Source organism: Loxodonta africana, chromosome 8 (assembly GCF_030014295.1).
Source record: "Loxodonta africana isolate mLoxAfr1 chromosome 8, mLoxAfr1.hap2, whole genome shotgun sequence".
In the NCBI taxonomy this organism is placed as follows: Eukaryota; Metazoa; Chordata; class Mammalia; order Proboscidea; family Elephantidae; genus Loxodonta; species Loxodonta africana.
Window position 1 is genome coordinate 116,019,801 of NC_087349.1, and position 26,558 is coordinate 116,046,358.

General features: G+C 41.4%; 1 protein-coding gene across 1 annotated transcript; it reads left to right on the plus strand.

Moving 5' to 3' along the window:
- The first annotated feature begins 1,173 nt into the window (after positions 1-1,173).
- LOC111749706 (polycystin-1-like protein 1) lies at positions 1,174-24,429 on the plus strand. The gene is made up of 4 exons (XM_064290414.1): positions 1,174-1,185; positions 1,499-1,660; positions 2,746-2,916; positions 20,992-24,429. Exons 1-4 carry the CDS (start codon positions 1,174-1,176, stop codon positions 20,992-20,994), a joined length of 348 nt encoding a protein of 115 aa, XP_064146484.1. The 3' UTR covers positions 20,995-24,429.
- The last annotated feature ends 2,129 nt before the right edge of the window (positions 24,430-26,558 follow it).

Below are 26,558 nucleotides of genomic sequence, written 5' to 3' on the forward strand. Positions count from 1 at the left end.
ATAAAAGGTGGTGCAGGCCACACCCCAAGGAAACTCCCTTTACATTGGATCCAGGTAAGGGTGGTGTTCCAATCCTACCCTAATCATCTCAACATAAAATTATAGTCACAAAATGGAGGGCAACCATAGAATACTGGGAATCACAGCCTAACCAAGTTAATACACACATTTTTGGGGGGACATAATTCAATCCATGATGATTTCCTTCATCAGTGTTTTGTAGTTTTCGGCATATAGATCCTGCACAATCGTATGCAGTCTTAAAGCCTAACTAGTTTCCTCAAAGATCAGGGAATTTAGATCAGAAACTAATTTGTTCTTCCTGAAGAGATGTGATGTTTGAGTTGAGCCTTGTTAGATGAGCTGGAGATCAACTCGTGGAGACAACAGGCAACAGACTTTGCAGGCAGCAGGCAGAGCAAGAGCTAAGGCAGTCACATCTGGTTTGTAGCTGAGCCGACATAATGTTGAAAAGGGTTGTTGGATCCAGGAAGGGAGGGCCTTGAATGTCAGGCTAAGGCATATAGACGTTATCACCTGTCTTAGTTTCCTAGAGCTGCTGTGTCAGAAGTACCACAAGTGGGTGATTTTAACAAACAAAAGCTTATTTTCTCACAGTTTAGGAGGCTAGAAGTTCAAATTCAGGATACCAGCTCTAAGGGAAGGCTCTCTCTGTCTGCTCTGGAGGAAAACCCTTGTCTCAGCATTCTCCAAATTCCTTGGACAACTCCATGTGACATCTGTCTTTCTCCCATTTGTTTTTTACTTGCTTCTGTGCCTAATCTGCATTTTTTATATCTCAAAAGTGGTTAGGTTAAGACACACCCTACACTGACGTGGCCCTATTAACAACAAAAATTCTGTTCCCAAGTGGGATTACAGGCATAAGGGTTAGGATTTACAACAGATATTTTTGGGAGACACAGTTCAATCCATGGCATCGTACAAAACAAAGAGCAATAATATATTGATGTCTGTATTTATAAATGTCAGATCACATCCCCACAGGTCTTAGTCTCATGCAGCTACTTTTGCTGGTAAGCAGCAGTAGGTTCAGACCTACTTACAACCAGGGACAGTGTATATACTGGGTGCCTTTGTTCTAGGTGCCTGGCAAACCTGCTGTTTGCTGGCCATGGTTGAGCTCTCACAATGCCTCACTCACAGCCCATCATGGCTCACGAGGTGACTCTGAAACCGAGAAGCAGGTTTTGCATGTGAAGACAGACATCATTCTAATCATTTTCATTCCCGACTGTTAGATGTTGAGAATCTCCTTTGTAAGAAGACTCGTTTCTGCTACTGAGATCATCTGACTGCAATTTAGTTCAATTCTTGAGAGGTATTTGCCCAATTTTTACCAAGCAATTACCTTTTTATCAAAAGGTCATAAATCAGCATCATCAGGTATAATCTATATTTCACAAGTTTTAAAATTTAACAAAGCTATTTTTTCAATTTCCTAACACAAAGTTTATCTTTTTTTTTTTCCCCTCAGCTGAGAGGTTCCTTCATGGCTTTTGTCAGAAAAAGAAAATATTTTCAAAGTAAATATCTCGTGAGACTTAAAGATGTCGCTGCTCACACATGGGGGCAGGCCGTCACCTTTCTAGGACTGCAAAGGCCAAGGTTGGAAGAGACTCAGGTGGTTGAGAATCATGTAAGCCATAGGCTTCTTGGATCAGTGAACACAATAGCACATTTGGGAGGATGATTCGATTGTAGGATTTTGCTTTGAGTTATTAAACCATAATTGTGATTCTGTGGCGAATATCATTGCAAAGCCACAAAATTAGCTTTTAAAACATAGTGGAACTCGTGGAATTTTCACTTGAAATTCTGAAGTACTTTATAGCTTACCAAACATTCTCCCCCATTAACTCATTATATCCTCATCATGACCCTCTAAGGTTGGAAAGATGGAGTTTATGATCCTTCCCAACACAGACACACACAAATGTGCACACGCACCCGCACACACGCACACACACAGTCATTTGCTTTTGGTACCTACTAACAAACTACGGCAGTGAGTAACAAACTAAAACTTCTACCCAAAACGAGGAGCAGTGTTTGAGTTTAGTCACTCCAGACCTGAATAAAAAAAGATAATAAAAATAAATTTTTTTTTTTTTAGACCTGAATACCAACAAACCAAAGCAGGTGTTTGCACATTGCACACCCAGCTATTTTCTGTTGTTGATGTTTTAGATCATCCAGTGTAGTTCTGAAACCCTGGTGGCATAGTGGTTAAGTGCTGCAGCTGCTAACCAAAGGGTCAGCAGTTCAAATCCACCAGGCGCTTCTTGGAAACTCTATGGGGCAGTTCTACTCTGTCCTATAGGGTCGCTATGAGTCGGAATCGACTCGACAGCACTGGGTTGTTATAGTGTAGTTTTGAAGCCAGTCATATGGAATCATGATACTCTGCATTTTTATAGGACTTTACTGTTTATCGCGTACTTTCCCATATATTATTACATTTGAGTCTGTTCGCTAGTCCTTTATTAGGCATTATTATCTATTACCTTCATACACACACCTGTATATGTCTATAATAAAGAAGGAAACTTAGCTATAGAGACATGAAGAGACAGGCTGAGAACCCAGATCTTCAGACTCCAGCGTGTAGTATTTTTTTTTTTTCAAACATACCACATCACTATCTAAAACCAGTACTTCAGGGAATGAGGAATGAATCTGGTTTTTGAATGCATTTACTAACCTTAATTTTCTCCTCTTCAGAATTACTACCTGGATGAATTTGAAGAACTGTTAGATGAACTCCTGTTGAAGATTAATGGTTTGTCCGAGAACCTACATCTCCCTCTTCTAGAAAAACAATCCGATAGCACAGTGGAGGCAAAGGCAGAAGACAATCCCTTGGTGGGTGTTTCTGGCTACCAAGCTACTGGGGTAAGCATATGCAAAATTATTTTTGTCAGTTTTCTTTATATCAAAATGTTTGTTTAAGTTCTAAAGAAGGTTTGCAGCAGCTACCGTTCCAAATCATGAGGCCCATTTGCATAAATAACATTCTCTAAAGTTAATATTGGAAACCCTGGTGGCATAGTGGTTAAGTGCTACAGCTGCTAACCAAGAGGTCGGCAGTTCAGATCCACCAGGTGCTCCTTGGAAACTCTATGCGGCAGTTCTACTCTGTCCTATAGGGTTGCTATGAGTTGGAATCGACTCGATGGCTGTGGGTTTGGGTTTTTTTAAGTTAGTATTGGCAACTCTGGTCAGAACTGAAGAAGTGCTTAATCACTTAAAATGTATGATGTGATTTCCAGTTTAAAGTGGTGGCATAAATATCTATCTGCCTTCTTATTTCTGATTTGTCATTATTTGCCATCGGATCAATTGTGACTTATGGTAACTCCATGTGTACATAGTAGAACTGCTCCATAGGGTTTTCAAGGCCATGATGTTTCAGAAGCCAATCACCAGATCTGTTTTCTGAGGCACCTCTGGGTAGCTTTTGAACCACCAGCCTTTTGGCCAATAGTAGAGTGCTTAACCATTTGCACCACCCAGGAACTTATTCCTGATTACAACTGTAATAAACAATGAGATTGAGAAAAAGAAATATTTAAGATATCTTCCCTGAAACTAAGAAATATCTAAGATGCAAACCTATGACTGATAATTCCAAAAATGGCTGCCCAGTACAATGATAATTAAACCAAAGGGAGAAAGGATGCCATCACTTCCACAAGAGCACAGAACTATCCAACTGAAGACCCCTTGTTTGGAACAAAACATTATAGAGCCAGCAAAGGAACCACCCTGAATCCTGACTAAGACAGCAGAGCTTTGGGGACATAAGACTGAAGGGGAGAACATGCAGATAAGTCGTCTTTGTATGAAGCTATTTGTTGGTATGGTAGCCTAGAGGAGGAACTGCTGGTAGCTCATAGACCTAGAGCCACACCACTTGTCAATTAAAGAAAAATTAACACAAATTCATACACTATGTGCTCAGTTGTTGTTGTTAGTTGCCATCAAGTTGGCTCCTACTCATGGCATCCTTATGTGGCCCAGCTCTGTGCCATTTTCATAATCATTAATATGTTTCAGTCCATTGTTGTGGCTATTATGTAGTGCCTTCCAACTTAGGGGACTCATCTTCCAGCACCATATCAGACAGTATTAAGTTGTGATCCCTAGGGTATTCACCAGATAATTTTTGGAAGTAGATCATCAGTCCTTTCTTTCTAGTCTTTCTTAGACTGGAAGCTCCAGGTGTGACCCCGCTGGTATATGAAATACCAGTGGCACAACTTCTTGAATCATAGCAACATGGAATCCACCACAGTACAGCAAATTGAGAGGTGGTAGGCATGCTAGGTAAACAGTGACAAAGAAAGATGAAGTCTGTGTTCCAGTGACAAGTACCTTCTAGTGTGGCTTCCCTGAGATTCAGGGAAGTAATCTGCCAGCACAGAGCATAGTCATATTCACAGGTCAGAGCAGAAATGAGCTTGTCTCCAGAACAAAAATGAGAACTTGTGATGCCCACTACTCAATTTCTGACTGAAAGCCTTCCCTGACCCTAATTTACTACTACCTATGGAAGAATTCCCCTCAAACAAAGGTGAGCTTCCATCACACAGTGATGAATAATAATAATAAAAACAAATTATTCTTGGACCTATGCAAACATGCTGCAGGAAAAAAAGATATTTTCCATGTAATAAGGTAAATTAATGAAAAATTTGCCTCTTTGAAGTAAGAGTTCAAAGCAAAGATAAAAGAGCTCAAAAATAAAATAAAGAGATGGAGCCAACATGGCGCCCTAAACAGATGCATCATGCTGTCACTCTGCAGCAAAGACCTAAAAAACTAATTAAAACAGATAACAAATGTCAGTCCTAGAACCCTAAGTATCAAATGAAGAGATAAAGAACTAGATGAAACACCAAATGGAAGAAGAAACTGAACGAAAACAGAGAACTAGGAGAGATATGGAGTGGGGGTTCCTTGCCAACTAATATAGCACAGCGTGGTCATCTTGGAACGCAGCTAGCAATGACCCCAGACAGGGAGTATGGGAAGGCAACTTCACAGAGCTCTGGCCAGGAGACAGAGCACCCGATAACCAGAGAAACATGCTTTCCCTCCCCTCACCCTTCTGCCCCATATGCTACCTCCACCCCTTCCAGCTGGGCCACACCCTGCCACCTCAGCTATAGAGCCACCAGACTGCTGCCACCCTGGGCCTGTGCTGCCACCACCTGCCAGCTCCTACCATGGCATTTTTCCCCCTCTCTTCCTTTTCTTTCTTCCTCCCATTTAGCCTCATACGCCACCTCTACCCCTTCCCGCTAGGCCACTTCAAGCCACCTCGGCTAGAGAGCCAACAGCCTGCTGCTGCCCTGGTTTCACCCTGTACCCACCCACTGGCTCCTGCCATGCTGGCTTGCACAACAAAAAAAAAAAATTTTTTTTTGTTGTTGTTGTTGGCTTTTTTGCTTTCTCTTCTTTTCTTTTTCCCTCCTGCCTAGCTCATTACACTACCTCCCCTCTCTTCCAAGCAGCCCTTGGGTACACCCTGTCCCCACTTGCCAGCCCCCACCAGTTTTTTCATTTTTTTTAATTTTTTCTTTCTTCCTTTTCTTTCTCTCTCCCACCTAGCCCTGTATGCCACCTCATCCCCCCAGACACCAGATTCCACCATGCTACAGCAGCTGGAGAGCCACAAGCCCACTGTCACCATGAGTCTGCCCTGCTCGCACCCACTGGCTCCTGCCATGTCATTTCTTTTTCAGTTTTCTTTCTTCCTCCCACCTAGCCCTGTACACCACCTCCCCACCTTCCTGTTGGACCCTAGCATACCACCGTGGCTAGAGAGCTGCTGGTGCATGAACATGCTGCTGCCCTGGTCTGCCCCACCACCCCTACCCATGGCCCCCACCATGAGGTGTTCTTTTTTCTTTTCTTTATTTTCTTTCCCCTACCACCTAGCCCAGTTTGTCACCTCCCCTCCCTTCCCACCTTCTTACCAGCCCCCAGGCCTACCCTACCTCCACTCAATGGCCCCTGCCATGCTGCCAATTTTTTTCTTTTTTCCATTCTTACTTTTCTCTCTCTCTCCAACCTAGCCCCATATGCCACCTACCCCTTTCCCACTGACTTGCACCATGCAACCATGGATAGGGTGCCACTGACATACAGACCTGCCACTGTCCCAGGTCTGCTCTGCCCCCATCTACTGGCCTCTACCACACCACCATTTATTTTATTTGTTTTTATTTTTTATTTCTTTCTACCTCCAAACTACCCTCTACGCACTTCTTAGAGGCCTCCACATCTGTCCCACCCCCACCTGCTGGCTACCCTATTTTTCCGTTCTCTCTCTTTTCTTAGTTCCCCCACCTAGACTCATAAGCCATGCCACCTTTCTGCCAGCCCTGGCCACGCCACCATGGCTAAAGCATCCCTGGCACTCAGGCCCACCACTGCACCAGGCCCACACAGCCCCTCCCTTCCAGCCACTGAACAGTGGGAAGTGATTCCATGCCACTCCTTGTCAGACACCCCCACCTATCTGGTGAAGGGTGGTGAGCACTCCCACACAGCTGGACCAACATCAGGAGACAGACAGTACCTGCCCAGTTTGCCCTCAGTCACCTGGCCAAACTAGTGTACAGTGAAGTAGGCTTGCCCTGCCTGCTTCTACCCTGCCCACCCAGACAAGATGGTGAGAGCTATCATGCCCACAGATGAGCAAGCAGCAAGACATGCCTGATTTCTGATTGCTGTTTCTCTATAGATTCTTGCAGCCTATTAAATTTTTCATTCTGCTCTTGCGTAACCGTCTTCATTTCCTCAACTGCTTTATATGTGTGTTCCTTGGCCTGTTTTGCTTTTTGCCTGATCTTCTTCCTGATCTCTTGAAGAGTTCTGTGTATTAATCTTTTGTATTGTATCTCTGGTAATTCCAGGAAAATATCTTCATCTGGAAGATACCTTGATTCTTTGTTTTGGGAGCTTGTTGAAGGGATCATTGTCTGCTTCTTTATGTGATGTGATATTGACTGTTGTCTCCGAGCCATCTATAAGTTATTGTATTAATTTATTTTATGTTTGCTTACTGTGTCCTACCTTCTTGCTTTGTTTTGTTTTGTAATACCCAGGTAGGCTGCTCGAGTGAGCTAACTTGATTATTAGTGCCTTTGAAGCTCTAATGTCCTGTCACCAGATGGCTAGAACTGTTACCAGGTATTTGAGCCTAGAAGTCTATTCACTTTTCTTGTATGGATTCAGCTCAGGTGGCCAGGTACTTGGTGAACAAGTGTGTGGTGCAGGCTCTCACCTATGGTCTTAGAGGAGCGAGGGTGATTGGTGCATGCATAGGTATCTGGTTGCAGCAGGGGGTCACACTCTGAGCAAGGCAGGGGGCTGACATCCATCCCCTGAATATCTGTGAAGAAGGTGTGTCCTTGTTCCCTAGTGTGCACAGGTGGATGGGCTCTGTAACAGACCTTGGGCACCCAATGCTTTTAGCTGTAAGGACTGGGAGGCACTACTTACCCTTGGACCCCTGTCACGTGTGGCTAAGTGGCGTGGGTGAAGCCACCAGTCCTCAGGCCCCTGATGTGGGTAAGTGAGGACCCTGCTTGTTAGGTAGAGCAGTATCAAACATCAAAAACCTGCCTCTCCACCATGCAGCTGAAACCGTTAAAGTCAGACCTCAGGCATGTACACCCATGCCCTATGCTAACAAGGACCTGGCTGCTGTCATTCCTGTCCAGGCAGGAGTGAAAGGAATTCAAAGTCCTTTGACCACTTGTGCCTGGACAGGAGCCACTTCTGCCTTGAGTTCCCAGCTTAAGGGAGCCAGCAGATTATTTTTTCCCCGTTTGTTAATTTGCTCCTTTTCCAAAGTTAGGAGAATGGCTCAGGGTGCAAAGCAGGACCTATCTCAGGCCCAGGGAAGTTGTCTGCCACTGAAGCAGGGTTGGGGTTAGGGCAGAGGGAGGAGGGTTCGGATAAATGGGAAAGAGTTCTTTCGAAAGGGGTGTCTTTTGATCCACGTGGTAAATTAGACACAAGCCCTTATCTTTTGCCAAGAATACTGTTCTTGGCTGATTCCAGAGAAGTGAGTAGGTTCTGTGCTGCTTGCACTCCTTGGCTGAAGAAACCGTGTCCCAAAAGCTACTGTCGGACCTGCCGCATTTACACCAGGGGGTTGGGGCTGAGGGGTGCCGGTTCCCACAGAGTCAGGTCAAGCAACTCCTCACTACTTCTGAACCGTTTCTTCCTCTCCCTGCCACTCAGACCGATTTCTTAACTTTGTCTTTGATGTTCAGGACTCCTATTTTGTCACATATATAATTGATTCACTTATTTTTTCCGGTCTTTGTTGTAAGAGGGGCCACTGGAAGCATCTGACTACTCTACTATCTTGGCCGTGCCTCCCCCACAATACCGTTTTTAAGGGATATGTCTCACCTCATTCCTATCAGCATACTTATGTTGTTTGAATATTTATAACTCTTATTGTTGAAGAGAATTTTAATTTAAAAGCATAATATGGTTGAGTAATCTTTTATGTACACAATAAAGGCTATTGTGAATCCTTGTATAATCACAATATGTAGTAGCTTACACTACCTTCCTAGGGCTTCAATAATAATTTCCCTCTTAAATAATTATGGAGGCTTATAATTGTTGCGTCTTTGCCCTTAAGATATATTGTTTTTGTTTATGATGTGAGAAGCTTTTCAGGAGCAATGTAATCTACAATTTTATTTTTGCTCCATGGGAAAACACGATTTGTTCTGTGACTATCACTTTATAAAGCATTTATGAAAAGTGCCTTTCAACACAAAGCTATTGCTGTCAGGGGTGGGCTTCTCTCCACTTTCACCCAGAAGTCTACTGGAAGTGTGTGTATGCTGGTAGGACTCAAGTTTCTGTAGCGTGAATTTAGCTGGCCTCTACTGAGCTCTAGACCAGGAAGATAACTGGTATCTGAATAGGTGAGTAAGGTGGGCTCTATAGAACAGGGCCTCTTTTTAAGATGTGATCTGAGGAAACAATCAGTTTGAATTTTCTAACTTCAGGGCAATTCTTTTTTCATCTTAACCATTAATAATTAAGATTTGTATCTTTATAGCATGGAAGGATTGTATGCCTGCAGCTATCAATAACCACCTACAAATGGTATTGTTCTTTGTATTTTTAAGTGACTCATGGCAGCAGAATGCTGTGAAGCTGCCCCAACACCTTTCTTCTCCTGGCCTGCGCAGCTCCCTTCACATTTCTTGGCTCTCTCCAGCCTCTCAGCTATGCTGATTTGGGCCAGGAAAAGAGCTCCTGACCAGCAGGCTGCTTTTTATTTGTTCCGCCCTGGGCAGCCCTTGTCCAAGCTCTTGTTGTCGCCAGTCCCAGTGACTCACTTGCTTTGCAGGAATTGGACTAGGTACTGAGTCTGCAGATGCAATGTACAGATGTGAGAGAGTTTTCTCCCCCCCCAACAGGGTTTCCTCTTTACTTGCTTTTATGAACACAGTTAAGTAAGACAGGAACATCCAGAATCTAAACACCTGACCCCAGCGTATACAGACAGTCTGCCTGAGTGGATTCTTCTGTTGTGATCCAAAGAGTTTTCATTGGCTAATTTTTGGGAGTAGATTGTCAGGCCTTTATTCTGGAAGCTTTGCTGAAACCTGTCCACCATGGGTGACCCTCCTGCTATTTAAAATACTGGTGGCATAGTTCCCAGCATCAAGCATTATTTAAATATATATGTTAAGTAATATGTATATTACTTAATATTACATATTAAGTAATAGTACCTGTCAGGAAGGAATGTGAGACCTTTTGTCTAGCTGTGGCAGATTCCCCATGACAGTACATATGGGTCTGTAGGGAAGACTGATGTGCTCACCTTCCTTTACCTCTGTGTTCCAGAAGTTTTGTGTGGGGAACTCAGCAGGTCAGCACCTTTCAGAATTGGGAAGGGATCGAGAGGATGAACTTGCCTTCAGCTTCTTCCCTTAATTTTGCCTGCTTATAAGGTTGCTATGAGTCAGAATTGACTCAGTGGCAGCAGGTTTGGTTTTTTCGGTTTATGGGATATTTTGAGTATTTGGCTTTCCCTAATATAATCAGCCCTGGTGGCACAATACTTAAGAGTTCAGCTGCTAACCAACAGGTCAGTAGTTTGAATCCACCAGCCACTCCTTAAAAACCCTATGGGACAGTCCTACTCTGTCCTATACCATTGCTATGAGTTGAAATTGACTCAATGGAAATGGGTTTGTTTGTTTTAATATAATCAGAGAGACTAGGTCACAGAAACCTGCCAAAGACATTGCCTGAGATTTTTCCTCTAATCGAGGAGTTTTTGTAACTAAAGGGTTCTACCTAGATGGTACAAACAGTTTGCACTTGACTGCAACATTGGCAGTTTGCATCCGCCTAGTGATTCCATGGAAGAAAAGGCCTGGTTATCTACTTCCATTAAAATTAGAGCCAAGAAAACCCTATGGAGTAGTTCTACCCTGTAACACATGGGGTCACCTTGGGTTAAAATTGATTGGACAGCAACTAACAAGAACGCTGTTTTTGTTAGTTGCTATTTTTTTTTTTTATTGAGTTAGCTCCAACTCACATGACCCCATATACAGCAGAGTAAAACTCTACCCAGACCTGTACCATCCTCTTGATTGCCAGCATGGTTGAGTCATTGTTGCCTTCCAACGTAGGAGGCTTATTTTCCAGCACTGTATTGGACAGTCTTCTGTTGTGATCCATAGAATTTTCAGTGGCCAATTTTCAGAAGTAGATCACCAGGCCTTTCTTCCTAGTCTGTCTTAGTCTGGGAGCTCTGCTGTAATTTGTATTTGAAATACTGCTGGTATAGCTTCCAGCATCACAACATGGAAGCCACCACAGTATAACAAACTGACAGATAGGTGGTGGAAAAGGTTCTATAGACCTAACTTATTGAATATTCAGTGACTTAAAGTGTTACCTAACTGACGATGTAAGATATCTGAACACACTAAAATTGAATCCTTGGGGATAAAACAGGCTGTGAATAGTGTATCCAAGGAAATAAAGAGTTAGATGGAATGTGGAGAAAGTACAGATGCCCTAGAGATTGCCCTCGTTGCCATTGATGAACCCTAAGGTCTCTAGGTCTGATGAACAAGCAACTGCTGAGTGTGATTCAGTTTTATCCACTAGCTGGTTGACCTTGGTCAAGTCACCGAACTTCTTCATGTCCTCCTTTGTAAAAGGAGGATACTAGCAGAGCTTCTCTCTTAGGCCTATTGAGAAAAGTAAATGAGTTAGTGTCTGAATACAGTAAGCACTCTCTATGGGTTCAATTTATGATTATTAAAAACTGAGTTTTAAGATTCATTCACTCATCAAGTATTTTTTGCCAGGCTCTCTTCTGTGGGCTTAGGATCTGTCTAGTGCTGCTAAAACAGAAATATCACAAGTGGATGGCTTTAACAAACAGAAATTTATTTTCTCACAGTTTAGGAGGCTAGGAATCCAAATTAAGAATGCCAGCTCTAGGGGAAGGCTTTCTCTCTGTGTCGGCTCTGGAGGAAGGTCCTTGTCTCTTCAGCACCTGCTTCTTGGTTCCTTGGAGATCTCCATGTGTTTTGACATCTATCTTATCCCATCTCTCCTTCTTTTGCTTGCTGTTTAAGCTCCTTTATATCTCAAAAGAGATTGACTCAAGATACACCCTACACTAATCCTGCTTCATTAACGTAATAAAGACAACCCATTCTGAAATGGGATTATAACTACAGGCATAGAGATTAGGATCTACAACACATATTTTGAGGGACACAATTCAGTCCATAACATCCCACCATTTGGCCCTGCAAAATTTATGTCCTTGCCACATGCAAAACTCATTCACCCCATCACATCATCCCAAAAGCCTTAAACCAACTCCAAATCCACAATCTCATCTTCTGAATCATCTATACCAAATATGGGTGAGGTTTCAGGTGTATTCCATCCTGGGGGAAAATTCCTCTTCATCTGTGAACCTGTGAAATCTAGATTACAAGTTATCTGTTTCCAAAGTATAATGGTGGAATAGGCACAAGGCAGACATTTCCATTACAAATGGGAGAAATTTGAGGGAAAAAAGGGATAATGAGTGTCAAGCAAGTCCAGAAAAATAGGAGAACAATTTATGTTAGCTCTCAAGTCTTGAAAATAATCCTCTTTTCTCTGAGACCATCTAGGCAATGGCCCTGCCCTCTAGACTGTGGATGTTGGCCATGCTTTCTGGATTCTGGGTGGAGGCCCCTCAGCCCTGGGCATCAGCTCCGCCTTCCAGGCCCTCAGGGATGGCAACTCTGCTCCCTCAAATTTAGGTGGCTCCATTCTCCTAGTCCATTTGAATGGGAACCCCACCCCCTCGACACCGGCAGGCCCCATTCTTCTGCCCCTTGGACATGGCAGCCCTGCCCCCTCAGCTTTGAGGGGTGGCCCCATCCCCCTGGCACGCACTAACAACAGCCCCACACTCCAGAGCCGAGTTGGCAGAGATCTGACTCTGAAATCTAAGAGACTGTCATCCTACCCTTTCAGATCCAGGAGACCCTTTGAAATCAAGAAGACTCTGCTTCCCGTACTCCTTCCAACTGTTTTGCTGATGGCCAAGCTGCTCCAGGGATGGTCCTTTTCTTTTCTTGGATGGTCGCAGATGTAGCTCCCTTGGCCTGTTTCCTGCCTCTAGAATTCTTTCTCTGTCTCCTTCAGTCTTAGCTGATGAGTTTTTTCTATGGTAGCTTATTAGAGTCATCAATTACAGGCTTAATCTCTTTAACAAGATTGGTAGCCACGTCCTTGGTGAACATTCTAGGTCATGTGTCCTTAGCTTATACAACAGTCCCTTTCCTCTCCCATTTTACCATAAGTGGCAAGGAGAAACCATGCAGCCCCTTTAGATCTTGCTTAGAAATCTCATTAGCCAGATATCCAAGTTCATCACTTACAAATTCTACCTTCCACCAAATGTTTGAACATATTCAGACAAGTTTTTTGCCACTGCCTAAAAAGCAGTTGTCCAATCACATGTTCACCATTTTCTTTTAAACCCTCACCAGGAGCACAGGTAATGCCCACGTTTCCGGCAACACTCTGTTGCTGGGATCATATGTCTTCTCTAAACGATAGAGACTTCCTCTATAGCGCTCCTCGCTTCCTTCTGAGCCCGTGCTAGAATTGCCTTCGGTGTCCATAATTCTGCCAACAGTCTCTTCAAGGCAATCTAGGCTTTTACTATTGGCACCTTAAAACTCTTCCAGGTTCCACGCATTACCCAATTCCAAAACCACTTCCACATCATAGGTATTTGTTAGAGCAGTACCCCACGATTCTGGTACCAAATTCTGTCTTAGATATCTAGTGCTGCTATAAAAGAATACCACAAGTGGGTGGCTTTAAAAAACAAGAAATTTAGTTTTCTCACAGTTTAAGAGGCTAGAAGTCTGAATTCAGCCATCCGCTGCAGTGGACGGCTTTCTCTCCCTGTTGGCTCTGGAGGAAGGTCCTTGACTCTTCAGCTTCTGCTTCCTGGTTCCTTGGAGATCTCCATGTGTCTTGGTATCTGTCTTACCCCATCTCTCCTTCTTTTGCTTGCTTGTTTAATCTCCTTTAGGAGCCCTGGGTGCACAATGGTCAAAGCATTTGACTGGTAAGTGAAAGGTCAGTGGTTCGAACCCACCAGCTGGTCCATAGGAGAAAGATATGACAGTCTGCTTCCATAAAGATTTACAGCCTTGGAAACCCTATTGGGCAATTCTACTCTGTCCTATAGGATTGCTATGAGTCAGAATCAACTCAATGGCAAAGGCTTTGGTTTCTATCTCAAAAGAGACTGACTCTAGACACACCCTATTCTAATCTTGCTTCATTAACATAGCAAAGACAGCCCATTCCCAAATGAGATTATGACTCTAGACATAGAGTTTAGGACTTACAACACACATTTTGGAGGGACATAATTTCATCTATAACAGAATCCAATGATGAACAACATTGACTTGAAAGTAAACTATGACCACCAGGAAGACATAATGTCCCTGAAATTTAGAAAACATGAATCTTAGAATTATGGATAAAATTACAGGCTACTTTTTGCCCACTTGGTTCTGTGGTATATTTTTTTCCTGTAAACCTGAGAGAGGTAATCAATGATGCAAATATTAAAATAAGGCATGCCCAGGAGGAATGCAATATGTTAAAACCCAGCATATTCACACCCTGGTTCTGGCCCTTGGTAGCTGTGTTATGTCTCAGTCACCGTCTCCTCATCTCAGTGCCTTCTGTAGAGCCTGGTCCACTACCACCAGTTGCAGTCGAGTTGATTCCAACTCATGGTGACCCCACATGTTTCAGAGTAGAACTGTGCTCCACAGGTTTTTCATGGCTGTGAACTTCTGGAAGCAGATCACCAAGCCTTTCTTCCAAGGCAACCCTGGGTGGTTTCAAACTGTCAACCTTTCATTTAGTAGCCAAGTGCTTAACCATTTTCGCCACCTGTTGTTGTTAGGTGCCGTCAAGTTGGTTCCGACTCATAGCAACCCTATGCACAACAGAACGAAACACAGCCTGGTCCTGAGCCATCCTTACAATCGTTGTTATGCTTGAGCTCATTGTTGCAGCCACTGTGTCAATCCACCTCGCTGAGGGTCTTCCTCTTTTCCGCTGACCCTGTACTCTGCCAAGCATGATGTCCTTCTCCAGGGACTGATCCCTCCTGACAACATGTCCAAAGTATGTAAGACGCAGTCCTGCCATCCTTGCTTCTAAGGAGCATTCTGGTTGTACTTCTTCGAAGACAGATTTGTTCGTTCTTTTGGCAGTCCATGGTATATTCAATATTCTTTGCCAGCACCACAATTCAAAGGCATCAGTTCTTCTTCCATCTTCCTTATTCATTGTCCAGCTTTCCCAAGCATATGATGTGATTGAAAATATCATGGCTTGGGTCAGACACACCTTAGTCTTCAGGGTGACATCTTTGCTCTTCAACACTTTCAAGATGTCCTTCGCAGCAGATTTACCCAATGCAATGTGTCTTTTGATTTCTTGACTGCTGCTTCCATGGGTGTTGATTGTGGATCCAAGTAAAATGAAATCCTTGACAACTTCAATCTTTTCTCCGTTTATCATGATGTTGTTCACTGGTCCACTTGTGAGGATTTTTGTTTTCTTTATGTTGAGGTGCAGTCCATACTGAAGGCTGTGGTCTTTGATCTTCATTAGCCACCTAGGGAGCCATATAGAACCTGGTACTCAGTAATCCGTTATTAAATTAGTCACTGAGCAAAAAGAAAACATTAGAATATATGTATGGATAGAAATTGGGCAAATAATAAAGCAAATAAGGCAAAAATATTAACAGGTTACTTTGCGTATGAGTGCTTTTTAACGATTCTTGAAAGTTTTCTATAACTTTGAAATTATTTCCAAATGAGAAGCTCAAGTAAAGAGATGACAAAATGATAGAATCACAATTTTTGGGTATGATTGATGTTAATTCCTGATTTTTTTTTCTAAGCTTTTCTATATTTCTGGAATATCGTATAATTTTTCCCCGAAGGAGATCACAAGAAAAACTAATTAAATTGAAAAGAACTATTTAGATATGATTCACAAGCACTTAATATATTAGAAGTGGAAACAATTTAAACCCAGACTAGCGATTTTGAAGGAGACAACCTGCTGAGATAAATTTCTCTGCGTTCATGGCCTATGTTAAGTCTGCCTATGGTATCTTTACAAGCAGGAGCATCTTTGTAGCTGCTGATTCATTCTCTTTTGGCAGACATAGCTCCAACAAAGTTGAAATATCATCATTAATGCCTTTTTATTTAACTTTGTGATATAGTGGCACTTGAAGCACAATCGATACAAGCTAGTTTTTCTGTGTTACTGTGAAGACATGATTTATTGACTTGAACCAAATTATCTTATAGGTGGGGACCAGAAAGTTGAATCCTCAGAGCCTAAAATACAAGTGAATCTCAAAGACTAAAATATACTCTCAGCTGGCTTCTTTTTGAAGAAGTTTCTGTTTCAGCTTGGAGTCCTAGAAATTATAATTATCTCTCAAAATACATTTAAGCAACTGTAGATATTTCAAAAAAAGGGTTATATAGTTTTTAATTAATTTTGATCTTTTGAGAAATTTAATTCTCTAATGTCAGAGTTCGGCTGCCAAACAGAAGGTGGACACCTTGGAAACCCTATGGGGCAGTTCTATTCTGTCCTGTAGGGTCTCTATGAGTCATAATTGATTCAATGGCAACAAGTAAAATGACAAAAATAAAATAAAACACTCAAAAACGTTTGCAAACTTTCTTTTTATTTACTCTGTAGATCCTTAATTTAGGGAAATCTTTACAAAAATGTTTGCGTGATAATGCATGTTGATTATAATAAAAATGATAAAAGTATAATTTATAATTTTAGTGAACATCTTTTGAGAGTCTCTTTATGCAAATTATAGTTCATGTTTGGCTATTACCCAATCTTTTTCAGAGTCAAAGTACTCAGATGCTCCATATGGATTTTTTTTTTTCCATTTTCAGTAGCCAAATCCACCCACATTTGCACAGAAAATCCTGTAAAACAATACAGGGAGAAGATTAGAAATAGAATAGTATTTGGAGAGATGCGGAATGGGTTTCTATCCTAGCATAGCTACTAACTAGTTGGCTGTGAGAGGTTGGGCAAGTCACGTCATCTCTATTTCCTCTACTCCTCATATACAGAGTAGACCAGTGGTTGGTTGGCTCAGGAATAAAGTATGGGGTGTACCCACCCCCAAGCCTGGCGTATGATAGAAAGTAGTAAAAATAGTTATGAATGGGATTAATGGAAATGTAAATTGGTACATTCTGGAAGGCAATTGAGTTTCAGAATTTTAAACATGTATAAACTTTAACCCTGCAATTCCACTTCTATGGATTTATTCTAAGGCTATGATGAAAAGTACATAAAGAGATAAGAAAAGGTGTTGATCTCAGCATTATGTATACTAGGGAAAAATTGAAAAATAATTACATGGCCATTCAGAGGGAAACGTTCAAACAAATTTCTTTACTTCCATTCAGTGGAGTGCTGTGCAGCCTAAAAAATGAGCAGATTGAGCATGGTACACTTATATCTATTGATACTATTTAATGTGTGTGTAAAATTTGTGCATTATACCTGTGTGTGTGTGTGTGTGTGTGTGTGTGTATGAGTGTAAATTTGCATAAAGAGATTCTCAAAAGATGTTCACTAAAATCTTAGAAGTAATTATACTCTGTGCAGTCATCAGTTCAAGTCTGTATCAAACCAATGACATTAATCTTTGGACATCAGACCTTGGTCCAGGAAGTTTTAGAAACAAAGGCTTGAATAACATCAATCGCGTATATGAATCATTTCTTGACTAGGTATGAAAAGGACGTAACTAAAAGGACGTAACTACGGACCACTAATTGTCAGTGCCTAGAAGAACATTCCATAGGCACAGAGAACAGGAAGTCCAGGGAACCTTGAGTTCCTCCACATAACACCACCAACTGGTTAAACTTTAAACTCTGGAGGATCAGTCACCAATTGGGCAACTGGGTGCTCTCAAGAGGCCTGAGAGAGGCCACCAGGGCACACCCTTGCTTCTCAGGAAGGGGAACTGTGGATTCACAACTACAGATTCAACAGGGTTTGAGTTGAATTGAAGGTTAAGTTATATAATGTATGGGGAGTTGTGAAAGTCAGCTAGATTAAAACCCTTTAGTTGGAAGCTTTCTGGGAAAAGTGTTTCATTATACTTAAAAGATTTACAGGAATTTAGAGTTTTACCATTTTTACAGGGAAATAGTATGTTTAGCTTTATTTTTCATTCCTGAAAACTTTATTTTCCTAGAGTTATGAATCTATTACTGGATTTCTTTCTATTTGATAAACTCTGGCAACAATGATTTATTATACATTTTATCCTCCTTTATTAACTTCTCAAGACCTTGATCTCCTCATCTGTAAAATCAGGGCTGGTTGTGCAGGGAAGGGCATGAACCAGGGGTCCCTCAGGGCCCACTCTCCTAGTTGGTGTGTTGTATTCTTATGGGCACAGCCTCATAAAAGTAGCTCTCAAGCTTTATTTTACATCTGTTGTTCTTTTTCTTCCCCAATTAATTTGGATTATGTAGATTCCTTTGCAACCTCTTGGATAACTCCACTTTGTCCTAATTTTCAAATTGTATCACAGTTATTTCTTGGGCACAAATGGACAAAAAAACCCAAGAAAATGTTATACAAAGAAGTAATACGTCTATGAAAACGTACTAAATAGTTACTTGCTTTGGATATCAAACTAGCAACAATTATAAAAATTTACAATATGCAAAGCTCGTTGAGACTCCCTGTTAAAACACCACACCCACTTAACTGCCATGCACTAGGTTTTTCTTGAAAGAGGAAGGAGTCCAAGTCAAAGCGAACATACACGAGTGTGCCACCCCCAAGAATGTCACCATTTATTGTGCCAACTTGGGGGGTTATTTTGAATCTGATTTTTTCAAGTCAGGTAAATGCAAAATTAGGTTGTGAAAATCTCTTTGGACTATTGAAATTCCATTCCAGGACTGATCATCACCTCGATGCCCCTTTCTGATATGGATTTTCTACATAATAACTCATTGTCCTGGAGTCGATTCAGACTCATAGCGACCCTATAGGACAGAGTAGTACTGCCCCATAGGGTTTTCAAGGAGTGACTGGTGGACTCGAACTGCCAGCTTTTTGGATAGCAGCGATAGCTCTTAATCACTTAACTATCAGGGCTCCTTCTATATAATGGAGCCAGTTAAAATTACTAAAATACTAGCTCTTGACCTAGAAAAAATAGAGACCTTAGAAAAGATTTCTCAGCAGTTAGCCTAAGGTGAATAACCTTCTTCTTGCAGTCTTAACTTTCATAAGTTACTGCATTTTTTTTTTTTTTTTTTGCTGTCAGCCTGGTCCTTGTTGTCAGGCCAGGAGCAAGGAGACTTGATCATAAAAGTTCAGGAATGTAAGCTGACCTCTGAAAGAGCTTAGTAACACACAGAGCCCTGCACTAGGTGTTTCAAAAGCTGCTGATGACATTTTATAAATCTCATGGGCAGCTGGCTTCTTGGATGCTGAGTCAGAGTGGAGAGGAGGGGAACAGGAAGCCCTGCATAGAATGTGGCTATACTATATAATCAAGACAGAAACCTACCGAGTGGCTCCATGATTTGCTCCCATAAAGATTATTGCCTAGGAAACCATATGGGGCAGCTCTACTCTGTAACATGGGTATCTAGGAGTCAGAATCGACTCAACAGCACCTAACAGCAACAATCAAGATATTACGGTACTGGTGGAAGGACAGACATGTGATTAATGGCACAGAACAGAGAACCCCGATATATACCCTCAAAAATATGCCAAACTCACTTTTGACAAAGTACAAAAACAATTCAATGGAGGAAGGATAGTCTTTTCAACAATGATATTAAAGCAATTGGACATTAATAGGCAAAAACATGAACTTCAGCCTAAATGTCATACCTTATACAAAAATTAACTCAAAGCACAAAACTATAAAACTTTTCTGGGGAAGAGAAAATTACCAGATCCATAAAATAAAAAACTAATAAATTGGGCCTTGAAAAAATTACAGACTTTTGCTCTGCAAAAGACCCATTTAAGAGGATGAAAAGATAATATACACACTAGAAGAAAATATTTATGAATCCTACAAAGAACTAACCCGTTATAACCTGTTGCTGTCAAGTCAGTTCTGACTTATAGAGTAGAGCTGCCCCATAGAGTTTCCAGGGAGCACCTGGTGGATTCAAACTGCCGACCTTTTGGTTCATAACCATAGCTCTTAGCCAGTATGACACCAGGGTTTCCTAACAAAGGACTAGTATCTAGAATATATAAAGAATTTTCAAAACTCAGCAGTATAAAGACAATCTAAAAAGAAAATGGGCAAAAGACATGGACAGACATTTCACTGAAGTACGAATGGCAAATGAGCACAACAAGAATATGAAAAGGCGTTCAAAATCGTCAGCCATCAGGGGAATTAAAACCACAATGAGATATCACGACACACCTAACAGAACATTTAAAATAAAAAATACTGAGAACACCAAAAACTGGTGAAGATGTAGAGAAACTGGATTACTCAAACATTGTAGATGAGCCACTCTGGAAAACCGTTTGGCAGTGTTTTACAAAATGAAACATGAAACCTTATGACCCAGCAATTATACTCTTGAATATTTATGCTAGAGAAATGGAGACTTAACGTTCACACAAAAACATCTACATGAAAGCTCATAGAAGCTTTATTTGTAATACCTCAGAACTGGAAACAGCCCAGGTAGCTTTCAATCAGTCAATGGTTAAACAAACTGGGACACATTCATTTCAGGGAATACTACTCAGGAATAAAGAGTACCAAATTAGTGATGATCTCAACAACTTGGATGACTCTAAGATAATTATGTGCCAGATGGCAATCCCGAAAGCTTATATACTTACCTACTGTATAATTCAATTTACATAACATTTTTTGAAATGGCAAAATTACAGAAATGGAGAAGAGATTTGTGGTTGCCAAGGATCTGGGATGAGGAGGCAGGGGAGGAGGGAGGTAAATATGGCTATAAAAAGGCAACAGGAGGGTTCTAGATGATGGAAACGTTCTATGTTTTGATTGTATCAATGTCAAAATGTGGTTGAGATATTATACTATAGTTTTGCAAGATGTTACCATTGGGAAAAACTGGGTAAAGTGTCCGTGGAATGTCTGTATTGTTTCTTACGACTGCATGTGCGTCTGCAATGATCTCAAAGTAAAAAATAATAATTTAAAAATAGTTTAAGGTTGTTATACAATGAAAATTATCATAAATTGAAATGGTATTAATTTAAAAATTAATTTAAAAATTTTTCTGCTTTTTCTAGTAGACAAGAGAATAACCTTCATCAGGAATATGCTTTACAAAAAGAGCTCCTCCTGAACATCTCATTTCTCCAACCCGGCCCATGGCTTAGCCTTTCCCCCCATTATCTTTAATGGACAAAACTTCCGGAGCCTGAGGCTTCTGAGATCTGCTGGTGGCTGACATCCTGAATTGCTCTGATATCTGCCTACTGAGGTTCTAGCCTGTCTGTGGACCCCACATCACCTACAGTGCCACTTTCTGCTGTATTGAGACTCAGGTGGGGCTGGAGGGAAGATCCTGTACAGCTTTAGTGTTATAAAGGTAGAATCATTCTTGGAAGCTTGAAGAGTTTGCATTATTTGGGATCAGAGTAATATGTTTTTGTCAGTAACCAAGTGTCTCCCTTGAGGACACCAGCAGCAAATGTAGGTGGAAAAAAGATTAGGGAATCTGGCCAAGTCACAGAGACTTGGAAGCACTCCTTAAAGGCATAACCTACTCTTCGGTGTTAGAGTTTAACTAGCTGACAACTCAGACCTTAAAAAACAACCCAAAAAAAAAAAAAAAACAACCCATCTCAGCATCTGTTGTAGCCACAAAAGGCTCACTAGCATTTTGAACAGCATCATATCCCGGACTGAAATCGACAAAGGAAGCTGGGGCTGCCAGTGACTGCTCGATTCGACCTTTATAATGTAACCTCTGCTCTCCGGGTAACAGGCCCTACTTCACTGACCTTGTGTTGTAGTCATCTGACTTAGTGGCAAGACATCTGCTGTCAGCAGTGTCTGACTTTCTCTGCTTTGGAACCATGTTTGCTGCCTTAGCCTAAAAAATAAATGGAAACATTTGTGGTGCTGAACAGGGAAAAGTGGTGTATTTTGGCATTCTTCAGACTAGATTAGTTATTTAATTGAGTAAAGGCTTTGAAAGAATATATTTTCAAACACTGCTGAGATACTCTCCATATGATAAGAAGTCCTCATTTAGTGACTACTATGACAACTCACTTTTTTAAAGGATAGGGGCATCAGTGTTTGCTGTAGGGGCAAACTCTTTCCAAAATAAAGTCTTGCTTCACATTCAAAGTAGGTCCGGTTCAAGATCAGAAGTGCCTTTCAAGTTAGTAGGAGGTCCATGTTCAAGTCTGTTCCACAGCATGCATGTCTGAGAAGACATTCGTAAGGAAAAGGCCAGTGCAGGAAATCAAGTTCTCGTGAGACCAAGAATTTCTACCCATACAAGGTATAGATGAAAACTGGAACTTCTTTTTAATTATAAATCTATATATCACCTACATATCAGTGATTGTATTTCAGTTGCCCTTATACTGAATCGTATTTCAAATGTCTTTGTCTCTTCCAGATTTAAACACCCTAGAAGTTGGTAAATCTTAGATCAAATGACCTTTTCAGCATATCAAAGCACAGAAGTTGCTTTATTGTCCATAAGAGAAAATATTTTCTTCATCTTCACCAAAGTATAGACTGAAATATCTTCGTTTAGTGACCCACCGCGTTTGTCTTGTCTCATCCACATTTCTGATTAGTATTTCTTTATTTTACTTTTGAGCAACATCAACTGCTGTAATTCTTTTTTCTCTCTCTCCTGATATTGAGTCATAGCCTGCTCTGTAATCTGCATCAAACAGAAGTTCCTTGACCCAGAGTCAAAATTAATCAACTTAATCTCTTTTCCACAAGATAGTCTCTGATATAGTTGAGGAAACATCTGTACTCTTCTCTCTGGCCTCCTGGCCCTAGTGTCTTCTTCTCCCAGACTGAGCATGCTCAGCCCCCACCACCAACATCTCATATGATGTTATTGTCAGTCACCTCGCCTTCCGGATGACTCCTTGTGATTCTCCTCTGGCCCTATTTGTACATCTTGTGTCACCTCAGAAAGATAAACAATAGCCCAGGAGTGAGATGATTAGGAAAAAATATGCTCCACGCTGGAGACTAAGGAGCCCAGGTGGCAAAGTGGTTAAGTGCTCTTGGCTGCTAACTGAGAGGTCAGCAATTCAAACTCACCAGCCACTGCATGGGAGAAAGATGGGCAGTCTGCTTCCATAAAGATCATGGTCTTAGAAACTCTCTGAGACAGTTCTACTCTGTCCTATAGGGTCACTATGAGTCAGAATTGACTCTACAGCAATGGGTTTGGATTTTGGTTTGGTGGAGACTAATTGTTCAACAAATCCATCTCCTTTTCTCCCTTAGTGATGAAATTGTAGTTAGGCACATGGCTACCAAGCCAGTCTGAATTGCGCTGCCTGTCTTGTAGGTAGGTACAGCATGTGACTAAGTTCTCACCAATGGACTCTAGAAGTAATGTGTTCCATTTCTGAGTCTGTTCTTTAAGAATTAGGCATGTATTCCTCCCTGCTTTTTTCTTTCCTTGACTGTAAGTGATGACTGGAGCAAACTTGGAAGCCATGTGTTGAAGGTGGCAGAGCTGCCCCTCTAGGCCTGAAACCAGGATGACTTCTCACAGGGGAGACATAAACTTCAATCTTATTTCCCTTTTAGGGTGTTGAGGGTTCTTTTCATAGTAGCACAGTCTTTTCTCAACTAATGTGTGATCTCTCACACCCCACTCATGCTTTAGAATCTGTACTTAGTGCAGCCCAAGATTACATTGTCATTTATAGCCTTTATGAGGGTTTTGACTATAACAGTCCAGAGGTACAGCAGATACCACATCTGTGTTCTACTGCCTTCTGTGTGGTTCCGTTACCTCAGGATGGTAGACACCCCTCTTGGTTACAAGATGGCTGCTGCAATCCAGGCATCACATCCATTGACATAAGGTCTATGAAAGAAGGATTCTATATCCCTCATTCTTATTATTTAAAAAAAAAAAAATTCATATTGAGTTGATGAGTCGATTCCAACTTGTGGCAACCCCATGTGTGTCAGAGTAAAACTGTGTTCCATAGGATTTACAATGGCGGATTTTTGGAATTAGATTGCCAAACCTTTCTCCTGAGAAAACTCTAGGTGGGCTCGAGCCTCCAACCTTATAGTTAGCAGCTGATCTCTTCAATATTTGCACCACTCAGAGGCTCCTGTCTTATTGTTAGGTATGAGGGAACTATTTAAGGAAGTCCCCAAGAAGATTGCCCTTCACACTCATTCCTTAACTGGTCATTGATGGGGAAATGGGGTTTCCATGATTGATTTAGACTAATCATTTGGGATAGACAAAATTAAGGTGTCAGCCACCATGACCACAATAGGAACTTTGGCAGCCTCAACACCTTTTTTTTTAATTTTATCTTAAATTCCATCAGTAAGCGGTGTTTTTCTCCTCTACTTTCCTCTCCATAAGGGTGCTCTTTATTTTGCAGGCATAAGGCAGTTCTCGATATTTATTTGTGTTAGATTTTGTATGTTCAGTTCATCATATCATTCTAGATTGATGCCATTTTGATTTTAATTGTGCTGATACTTATCAGCCTCCCAGTTTCAATGTTGAATCTAAGAATATTTACCGAACACCTACCATGTTCTAAGTACTGCAGGTATGAAGAAAAAACAAATTCCTTGAAGCACTTATAGTCCAGTCAGGGCAAATGAACAAATAGATATGGAGAGGCTCTAAGCTTGGGGCCAGGTTCAGTCAGCTCCTAGAGAAGTTGGGGTAGACCAGAAACAGGGCTGAGAAACCTCCTGAAGCAGAACTCCTCCAAGGGAGAAGAAGCTGCTGACTATGAGAGATATTATCTGTATGCTTGCTTTTTTTTCTTTCTTTGTAATGTGTTTCTCTCATTTTGGTGTCAGAGTTAGGCTGGTCTCATAGAGTGAGTTGGGAAGGAGTACCTCCCCTTCAGTTTTCTGGAAGAATTTGTGTAGAATTGGTATTATTTCTTCCTTAAAAAAAAATTTACCAGGGAAGTTACTTGGGCCTGGAGTTCTCTTTGTTAGAAAGTTTTAAAATATTAATTTAATTTTCAGTTCAGGGCCAAGTGTACTACACATGCCATTTTGAATGTCATATTTTGCTCTGTCTTCAAGCTCTCTATTCTTTACTTTTGCAATGACTAATCTGCCCTTAATCCCATCCAGTGTATTTGTCATTTCACTCAATGTAGTTTTTGTCTCTAGAAGTTTGATTTGGGCTTTCAAGTATCTTTCATAGCTCTACTTAACTTTTTGAATGTATTGAATATAGTTACAATGACTCCTTTACTATGCTCACGTGCTAATTTTGACATCTGGGCAGTTCCAAGTCGGTTTTGATTGACTGGTTTTTCTCATTATGGATCATATTTTCTGCTGCTTTCAATTCCTGGTTTTTTTTTTTTTTATTATTGGATGCTGGACTTGTGAATTTTACCTTGTCGAATGCTGGATATGTTTGTATTCCTCTAAGTATGAACAAATGAGCCCTGTTCTGGGATGTAGTTAAATTATTTGGAAACAGTTTGATCCATTTGACTCTTGCTTTAAAGATTTGTTAGACAGGACAATCCAAAAACCAAACCTTTGCCGTTGAATCAATTGCTACTTATGGTGGCCCTGTGTAAAACTGAGCTCCGTGAGGTTTTCTTGGCAGTCATCGTTACGGAAGCAGATGACCAGACCTTTCTTTCTTGGTGCTGCTGGCTGGGTTCAAACTGCCAACCTTTAGGTTAGTAGCTGATCACAAACTGCTTGTGCTTCATTAGGCAAGACAAGGACACCTTTAATCCAGGATGAATTATTCCCCAGCACTGAGGCAAGCAAAGCCCTGGTGGTACAGCGATTAAGTGGCTGCTAACAAAAAGGCTGGCAGTTTGAATCCACCAGCAGCTCCTTGGAAACCCTATGGGGCAGTTCTACTCTGTCCTACAGGGTCGCTATGAGTTGGAATGGACTCCACAGCAACAGGTTTCGGTTTTTGGTTTTTGCTGAGGCAAGATCCTTCTGAATATTCTACCGGGTCGCTCATGGATTATGAGGCTTTCCAGTCCTGGCCCTGTGAGAGCAGCAGGTACTGTTCTAATCCTTTTGGTTTGTTCTTTCCTCAGCCTTGGGTAGTTTCTCATTCGCATTGGCCAGTCAGTACTCTGATGAATACTCAAAGGGGACCTTCAGATGACTGATGGCATTTTCTCTCAGTGACTGTCTCTCCTCACTGGTATTCTGTCCTGAAAATTGTAGTTGCTTTGGACTTTCCGGACTCTTATCCCCATTTCCTAAACTCAGAAATCATGCTGCGCTCTGCCTGAGGGAGCTTCTCTTGTTTGTTTCCTGTCTCTCAGAGATCACTGGCAACATTGTCTGATGTCCAGTGTCTTGAAAACCATTGTTTCATATGTTTTTTCTGGTTTTCTTTTTTTTTTTTTTGGTTCTTTTCAGCAGGAGGGTAAATTAGGTTCCTGTTACTCTGTCTCTTCTGGAGGCAGTTTCTTAAAAAAGTAAAGCACACACCTATCATATGATCCAGCCAGGCCACTCCTAGAAATTACCCTAGAGAACTGGAAGTATGTGGCCATGGGAAAACTTGTTCACAAGTGTTCATAGAAATTTTATTTGTAATAGTTCAAAACTGCAAACAATGCAAATACTCACCAGCAAGTGAATAAACAAACTGGCGTAT

Coding starts and splice junctions, on each gene's coding strand:
- LOC111749706 (XM_064290414.1), top strand. Junction 1,661..2,745: donor CTCAGGTGGTTGAGAATCAT/GTAAGCCATAGG, acceptor TCTCCTCTTCAG/AATTACTACCTGGATGAATT.